Consider the following 9,444-nt stretch of genomic DNA (forward strand, 5'->3'; position numbering starts at 1 on the left):
AAATTATTAAAGATTCCACCAAACCTAATTTGTTCGAATGATTGCAGTGTACGGGTAAATAAACTAAAATTAAAAAATATAAATTAATGTTATAAAATATAATAATATAGTTAAAGAAAATTATAACGTCTAATAAGCTAATATAGATACACATATGGCTGTGTTTAAAAAGACCTGGCGTAAGCGGAAAACCTAACCCGGAACATTTCTTTATAGTCAGCTTGATTTACCAATACAAGTAACGGTTTTGATGCGCTATATGTTCCTACTTTACGACATGGAACATTAGCCAAGCGATCACAGTAAAACTAAAGGCGACACAAGTTACGCCATGTTTATTCGTGCACTGCTTTACCTTTTACGTACAACGTTTATTTTGTAATTAACTATTCAGACCCTGTGCTCGTTTATAAAAATAAACTGCTTTATTGCAGAACATACAATTATAGACATTACGTTTTTTTTCTAGTTGATTAACTACTAAAGCCGATTAAGTGACGACGATAGAACAAAAAAGGTTCCACCAAAGCTTATTTGACGTCAAGATAAAAAGAAAATACAAATGAAACACCGCAGATTTATTATAAGTGCTGCACAAGAATACACAATATTGTAATAATGTTACATTGCATCGTATAAGATATAGAAGAGCTGGTTAGTTACTGCCACCCAGCGGATACAAACAGCCGAGAATTTAAACTTATTTACAGCGAAACAGTATTGTGAATTTAAAGCAATTTATACAAAGAGCCGACTAAATTGTGTGGTGGCGTCGCGTTTACAAATGGACGAACACCAGTTTTCCGATCAACATAATATGAAAGGTCAAAACTGCTTGCAATTGAGTAGCCGAGTTTTTTTAATGAAGCCAGCGAGTAGCTGGAAGTGACGAACGAAGCAATGCTATCGCAGCCATTTTCTTTTGCCACTTCTTCAGACATTATACTGAGCGTGGTGGAGATTCCATGTTTAGAATACATAGGATCCACGGCACCGAAATCTATATACAAAGCCTTTTCTACCCCTGTGTCGCGAAAAATATTTTCCTTCGCATGTTCACTGAGCCTCGACATTGGACCAACCCATTCGAATTTTTCCCTGAAGTAATCGGTATCAAAAGTAGTTGCCGATGCGTTGGTTTTCCGTCCTGTTTCGATACGGTTAATGCAGAATGCAATCATTCTTCCGCTCGTTGTTTCAAATGCTCCAAGTGATAAACCTTGACACAAGCCAACTCGTGCACGATATTGGTCAACTTTAGTGCACGATATTGGTCAACTTCTATAGTCTCGTGGAGAGGTGCATTCATAGCCATTGCAATGTTTTTCCTCGGCGAAAAGTATTGGGCCACACTCGCACATACAGCTGGACTATCAAGCGCTGACAAACGTTTGATCACAATGTTATTTGCTTTAATTAACAAACGCATACTTGCAACTAATGTGAGCTAAATTATTAAAGATTCCACCAAATCTAAGAATGAATTGCAGTGTATGAAACAAGCTGTTGCTGGACAGTCGAATTAACGCTTATATGTCAGCCTTGTTTCCGAAGTTCTCCTTATTTTATGGACGTTGTTTCCGAAGTTCTCCTTATTTTATAAACGTTGTATCCGAAGTTCTCCTTATCTTATTGTGTACCGTGACACGTCACAAAATCGTATTTATGCGTCAAAATGACACGCATTTGTCTCACAGAATCATGCTTAGTTATAAAAATATACCTTATTAAGGTGGCTGTACAGTGTACACAGTATCCGGAATTCGTCCGTTTTTTTTTATGTTTTATCCGGATTTCGCTGCCGCATGCCGACCTCGGTAATGGGTTTGCATACCAAGCGAATTCGCATGCCGGATATTGTGTACAGCCACCTTTAAATTTTAATTTAGAACCTAGATTCTTACAAGAGCGGGTGACAGGTAATCCTTTAGCTGGTGGCCACCTAAAATTTGGGTTTCAAAATGTTCCTTAGGTCTCACTGATACCCACTGTATATTTATTTTTGAAAAAACTCGGGCGTTCGTGTCGAAAATTAACTTTGAAAATGCGCGAAATCGTGCTGCGTTACGGTATTTTCCACATCAGCCGTTATGAATTAAACCAAGGTTGGATTGTTAAGTCATAGAAGGCGTATTGTTACGTTTTATCCTACGTTAAAACAGTGGGAAAAAACAAGGGGGTAATCCTTTAGCTGGTGGCCGTCTGAAATTTTGGTTTCAAAATGTTCTATAGCCCTCACTGATACCTGCTGTCTAATTTTTTGCGGAAAAGTCGGGCGTTCGTATCGAAAACTAACATTAAAAATGCGCGAAAACATGCTTCGTCACCGTAATTCGTCCGATTTACTTAAAGTTAACGATTTATTACGTCACTACTGCGGTCTGTTATACGTCACAATAGTGGTATATTACATATGTTACCGGACGTTATAACCTTGTTTGGTAATCCTTTAATTAGCCGGTGACCATTTAAAATTTTGGGTTCAAAATGTTCAATAGGCCCCACTGATACCTGCTGTCTATTTTTTTGCGGAAAAGTCGGGCGTTCGTGTCGAAAATTAGCTTTGAAAATGCGCGAAAACATGCTGCGTAACCGTAATTCGCTTGACTTGCGTAAGGTTAACGATTTATTACGTCCCCATAGTATTATGTTACATCACAATAGTGTTATGTTACGTCACAATAGTGATGTATTACGTACGTTACGGGACGTTATAGACTTGTTTTCGCACTGTTTTATGATAGTGAAAACCTTAAACCCCTAAATCCCAGTCAATAACCCCTAACGAATTACGTAATCTGTAACGTAGATCAAAAGTAACAATACCATTCTGTGACGTATTATTCTAACCTCTGTTTAATTCATGACCGCTCGTGTGGAAAATACGGTGACGCAGCACGATTTCGTGCATTTTCAAAGTTATTTTTTGACACAAACGCCCGAGTTTTTAAAATCTTCAACTGTTTGTGTAGATCTTTCAATGTATTATTGAAAAAAGAAAAGGCTAAAATACGACGCACGTAAAGGCTAAAATACGATGCAAGTACCTCTTTAACATTCAAGCCTGTTTTAAAACTCCTACATGCCCAATGGTTACGTGTCAATCCCGATTATGACGCAAATAATCGACGTGTGAATTGCTATTATAGTAGGATGGGGGAAGATGGGACACATTTGTATTCTATTTTCTCGTACACTTTAGTAGTAAACAAAGAACATTCAAAGAATTATAAAGCCTTGTCCTCGCGACTTTCATAGACCGTTGTTAATTGTTTAAAACACGACCAGGATATTTATATATTTTGTGCTAAAGGTGTCCCATCTTCCCCCACCCAACTATATGTCGTAATTAATTGCCAGGTCAAACAATCGCTATTATGATGCAATGAATCCACGTGTGAATGCCTACTATTTCGTAACAAATAGTCCACCTGGCTAAATAAAACAGTAAATAGAAGGCTGAACTACGACGCAAACCTAACCCGAACGCTTGAAAAGAAAAAAAAAACTCGTTTTCAATCCTGTGCGACCCATACTTTGGGAACCACTGTTCTAAAGGCTGATAGTTTGGAAAACCCATAATCGACACAGGGTTGAAGCAACAATTAACATCAAGTGTCTTGCCCAAAGTGACGCACACAAAGATATCGACGTCGAAGACGGAAGACTTTGTGAAACGAGACTTTTTTATTCATTTGCATACGTGGTAAACCGAGTTGTCGACCGATCGTTGCGGAGTCAGATAATGTTAAGATGGGTGCGAATTATCTTGTTACACCGCCCATAACATCTGTGAAAGCCTTTGAAACAGGTCGTATATAAGCGTATGCGTACCGGAGTTTCGGAATCTTTGACGTCAACCATTTAACAACACACACGTTAACAGTTATAGGCCTTAAAAGATATTTTACGTTAAACGATGATGAAACTGACTAATGTAACGGATGAAACTGACTAATGTAACTCTAAAATAACGTTTACATAATACAAAAATCCAATTACGTCGGTTCAGTATAAGCGAAAAGGAAAGCGAGACCACGGATTTTCAACTCTTTGTAATATTCGCAGAGGTTACGCGTTTCACACATTGTTTCTCAAAATCACAAGAAAACATCGGACCACGGTCATGGGGTGGAGCTAACGATCCTGAGTAGCTGGAAGCAAACAAAAACGAGGTAGGTGCATGAGGAGCTTGGACACAATGGAATGCTGTGCATGCGGATTCAAGTAAATATAACGGGTTAGTACGACAAATAATATTCACAATATTTGAGGGTAGGCCATGTATGCACCTGGTTTATCAAGGTACTGTTGGTTATAAATTGGACATTTAGTAACTCGGATCAGGTTTACAGGTAGCGTTCCAATGAAAAAAATGGAACCCCGGCAAAAAATCGGTTTCTTTTGCGGCGGTTTGGAAAGTACAAAGTATATAATAAACGCTGTTTAAATGATGACGCGTTGAAAAACGCTGTGAAGTGAGGTACGGGGTTGGGTAGTACACGATAAGGAGGTGTTACAATAACAAACATTGATTGAAGACCAAGAGAGGGGTTTTGTAAAGTTTTGGAACATTTTGATTTGAAGACGACATTGAAGAAGTTGAGATTAGTTGTGGAGGTATACGACAAGACACAAATCCTGATTATTACGTCACAATGAAGTAGATTAAGTGGAACAGCGTGTAATGTTCCGTGGTGATCGTCCGATGGCTTGCAAACGGAAAATCGTCTGAGTGCATAGGACGTCGGAGATTGAGGTCACAATATTGGCTTACAACGCATTCCGATCAATGTGGCGAGGCAAAACTCATTTCCGGAGGTGGTATGTACAAATAAAACGTAAAAAGCCTAAAAAAAGTATTCGATGTGGCCTTAACAAGACCCGTGACTAAAACTGAGAGATTGATGATGAGTTGATTGTCGTGGCTGATCATGGGTTCTTGTGCATACCTGTAAGGAAATAAAGTGGCCGCACGTTGGAGCCAGAGAGCACAGTATGGTTGGCAGTCAGAAATTCGTCAGTGAGACGGAAATGCCATTCACTTTCCAGGTTCAGTTTCACCACTGTCTGGCGCAACGAACTACGGTCGTGTCCGATCACGCACACGGTGGCGCCTGTGAGCAACAATGATACTAAAATTAAAATTGATAAAACACAGGTTAGTCTTAGGGCACGTAAACAAAAAAATCCAGTCAATAGTTTAATAATAATAATAAAAAAAAATGTGTTATATACTAAGGTAAAAACAGATTTTAAGGTGTTTATGTATACCATTCAGTTTGGGCAGTTAATGTAAATATAAACCAACCTTCAGCAAACTGATACTTAAGTAAGAAATCAAATGTGACGGTGGAAGCAGGGCAGTACAGCAATAACCCGCCGTACAATTTATTATAATCCAGTGCCCAATCTGGTGCCGACGGGTCGCTGCTCGTAAACTCGACCAAGATCTGCGAATAATGTAACGATATGTTAAGTTAGAATATAAAAATTAAGGAATGACGGAATGTAATATGGTTTCATATTGTAATATTTAGGCTTAACTTTAACTATTACAATGCTAATGTCACTTTCTCCTTTAATCATAATAAATCAGGACAACTGATGTGCAATGAATCCCACAACACATGTACATTAGGTGTTGTACACAAAATATCGATGTAAGAATACATACGTCAGTTCCAAGGCTGATATAACAGTCAATGCACAGTACTGGGTTTAAGGGGTTGGACTGTGAAAGTGGGAAAACTGACGCAGCGTTCTTGTTAAAGTGTTTCTCCAGCAGCAGGCTTGGGTGGAAGGAGAAAGGAACAAACTCGGAATCTGCCGCCGTTACCAACACACTTTCCCTGAGAATTGTGGATTTCATGGTTAAAATTTTTCAGATTTTACACACATTTTTTGTTGATTAGGATTTTTCAAATAACTTACAAGCAGAAGTTGTAAAATAGTTTCATTTAAAGGTCCAGCAAATATGGATATTTCTCAGTGAGCAGATGGTGAACTGGTACGTATATGGCTTATCACAAGCAACGAAACAGATACTAGTTTGTTTGGATTATTTACATACTTGAATAGTTTATTTACATTCATCTTAAACTGCAAGATATACCTTGGCAATTGTGGTGAATGATGGAAAAATAAAGTTATTTTGCAATAAAGACTTCAAACAACATATACTTACTCGGAGTTTAATATTTCGTGGGATTTCACTGCTGGCATGACTTTTGTGCACAGAGCGATGTTTTCAAACCTCTGTACCGGAAGTCCCGCAGCTGCTAGTCGAAGGGACCAGTCCAGGTCTTCCCAGTTAAACCTATGGGTTTAATTTAACAAGTTGAAATATATTACAAGTAAAAAACGTTGGCTGAACGTCATGCACTAGACTAGAGCCAGCTATAGTAAAAGACCTTATAATAAAAAGTATACAAGATGATGAGTACAACAGGTTGTATACTAACATACTGACAACTATTGTTTGCCAATGCAGAGAACTGTGGCCACTACACATAGTAGAAAACAATGAAAAAAATGACTTGCCTTGTACTTGAGCAAAAAACATCCCTTGCTGCGTACAAGTTTAAGATGACGCACGATTCGATATAGGATGAGGTGAATACGTTATTTCTCCGTTTTACCTGCGTACATTACAATGTTAACAATCGAACATATAAGCATAGTAACAAATTTCAGCGTCTTGCTTTTTTAACAAAATTAATATAAATGCCCCAAAAAATTTGGAATTTTTATCTACCAAGTTTTCGGCAGAGTTTGGTCGGGTGAGGTCGGTCGACCACGGACGGAATCCAACAGCTGCAACTTCCGATGTTAACGAAGACTCCACGTTTTCTAGAAGCTCTTTCAGTGATATGTCACTCCATTCGTCCGCCAGGTTTGAAATGCTTAAAAGAAATATATTTACTTTACATCCTTGCTGCATTTAAAAATTTCTTTGAAACGTAAACTAAAAATGATTTGGTTACATTAACAATGAAAGAGTGATCTCAACCACTGAAGTTTCAGTATTCCATTTAACCAAATCAAATGGCAACCATTTTTGGATCGCAACCCAGGGGTTGAGAAGCTTTAAAAATACCAAGTAACAAAGGAATGCAGACGAACCAATCACCAAATAACAGCATACTATTCATATCTTATTACAAAAAAAGAAGACTTCGCCTATAAATAAACCCAGTACTTGTACTGTAATGCATTTACTTTCAACCAAACACAAGTCTTTTTGCTCACCTTTCCTCGCTTGGTTTCCATGACGACCACGCAACGCAATCATCGTTCATCATCATCACAAACGGCCACACGGTGTCACTAGCCTCATCTCCGATAGAAACATCATAGAAGTGAGTGAAGAGAGCTTGGGCAGCAAACTTCATTGCACCTTTAAAAAAACCAATAACATTAAAAGTTTATAATTTTGAAAGGTTAAAATAAAATGGTTTATATCCAACAAGTTTAGTTCGGAAAGGTTTACATAATTCAGTTCAAAAGTTTTCAAAAATTGGAGCCCTACTTTTTCACTTTTAAATTGCTTGAAATGCTTGTTGCATTTTCATATGTACAAAAACTACATAAAAAAGTTAATGATTTTAAATTGAGGTTTATAATTTAAATTATTAACTACAAAATAATAACCCAATATTACATTTTCCCCACCAAAAAACAAACACCTACCACACATTATTAAGCTTAAACAATTTACTTACCTCTGCCCAATACATCAAAGTCTTGAGGCAAGACGAGCAGTACATGGTTGGGCAGCAACTTTGTGTAGGAGAACTCGTCGCATTCCTTGACTACCACCATATGAAGGTGGTTGACATCGTCATTGTTGGTGTCAAGGGTGCCACGTAAGTTATACAACCCCTCAGCTGCCCCATTATTGCCAAAACTTACAATGGGCGTCTTGAGTCCATCATATGACTGCAACAGACGGTTTTAGTTATAAAACATGTTGCTTGATACCTAAAGCTAAATTGATAGTAACTATACAGTGTAGAATTCATGTTAATGAATTTTGAGTTTGGAAATTTGTAACAGACGAAGACTGAAAAGCAATTTTTAACCACAATAGAGAAAAATAAAATTCTTAAATAGTTTTGAAAACAAAACTGTGTTTCAGCAAAACATCAGGTCATACCCAATAAAAAAGTAACATAATTTACTGTTTACCTGTTCCCTCAGTCTGATAGATCTGAGTTTGTGTGATCCGTCTTCACATTTAATGAAGTTAAAAAGTGATCTGCTCTTCACAGGGATGATAAGACGGAGGTTTAATGATCCTTTGTAGCTCCAAGAAGAAGAGGGAGCAAGATTAACTTCATAAGTGGAAGAAGAAGAGTTCTGTATGGGAAATAATAATTTGTAGGATGATTTGTAACAACAGCAAATTCAGAATACATTATAATATAAATGATAGAGAGATCTTTACAGCAAAAGTATTCACACCATTAAATATTGTTATTGTTTTAATATAGAAAAATAAGGGATATATCCCAAAAAAACAACTTTAAACAATTCAAAACCCAAAATAAAGGTGTGAGTGGGGGTTAGGTGGTATGCTTCGGACTAGAAATTGTTGCCTTCGAGAAATTCGTATTTCAAGTTTGAGGTTAAAATTGCTGCTTTAAATGTTGGAACTTGTAGGCTACTAACCTCTGCGTCGTCCAATGTAACATTCTCCTTCCCTCGCCTTACATTGAATGCATGATTAATGTTGCTTGATATGGTCACCACCTTCCTATTATTACCAACAACAGAGGGCTCTGGAAACAATGATAAGGTTACTTAATATTGAATTTTTAGGCGTTTTTTTTCTAGACCAATAAAAAAAAATTTCAATATGGCACATGGAGTTTTAGATTATTTTTAAAAATGATGCAGCATTGTCCATAGAGGATGGGTGTTCTGTTTCATACACCTCGTGTTGGCTTTTTTACCCTAAATGTAACTTTGTAGGTGATTTTTTGGGGGGGATTTTTCAGTTTTTGGATAACCTATCAGTAACGACTGGGATTGAGCAATTGATTTTAGTGTCTTGTCCAAGGACACATACACCCACAGTGGTAGCAGCTCGAGCCTTGAACCCATTACCTCTGGGTCAGAGGCATGCATGCTAACCAACTGTGACAGTATGTTATTTACAAAATGGTAATAACAACAAACAAATGATTTAACAGTGCAATAATAAACATGTCTACACTCCATAAATGTATTAATAGCAGTTGTTTAGAGTATAAACAGTTTTACACACTAAACAATCAGACTTACTTCTAACATGAAGTTGTTGTAAGTCATAACATGAGTTAGTGATTTGACTCCTTTCCGTACTCACAGGGTTGCCTAGCAACGTGTGACATGTTGCTTCACGTGATATCTATTGGACATATGATTAGTCTACACGTTGTATTGCATTTACCAACTCAT

The 9,444-nt window shown here is 37.4% G+C and overlaps 1 protein-coding gene and 1 long non-coding RNA gene across 4 annotated transcripts in view; one reads left to right on the forward strand and one right to left on the reverse strand.

The window, feature by feature from the left end:
- Positions 1-4,036: 4,036 nt before the first annotated feature.
- Positions 4,037-9,444, reverse strand: part of LOC100179892 (GREB1-like protein) — a 21,058-nt gene continuing 15,650 nt past the window's right edge. For all 3 annotated transcript variants that reach the window (XM_026833918.1, XM_018812955.2, XM_018812957.2), the window contains 5 exons: positions 6,544-6,641; positions 6,188-6,319; positions 5,678-5,852; positions 5,312-5,453; positions 4,037-5,117 (listed from right to left, as the gene is read on the reverse strand). In XM_026833918.1, the coding sequence (XP_026689719.1) occupies positions 4,933-5,117; positions 5,312-5,453; positions 5,678-5,852; positions 6,188-6,319; positions 6,544-6,641 (732 nt within the window). In that variant the 3' untranslated portion in view covers positions 4,037-4,932. The remainder of the gene's footprint in view (positions 5,118-5,311; positions 5,454-5,677; positions 5,853-6,187; positions 6,320-6,543; positions 6,642-9,444) is intronic.
- LOC113474515 lies at positions 5,859-6,624 on the forward strand. The gene is made up of 2 exons (XR_003396178.1): positions 5,859-6,010; positions 6,494-6,624. It is a non-coding gene; the product is annotated as an uncharacterized LOC113474515 (long non-coding RNA).

Source organism: Ciona intestinalis, chromosome 1 (genome assembly GCF_000224145.3).
Source record: "Ciona intestinalis chromosome 1, KH, whole genome shotgun sequence".
Classification (NCBI taxonomy): Eukaryota; Metazoa; Chordata; class Ascidiacea; order Phlebobranchia; family Cionidae; genus Ciona; species Ciona intestinalis.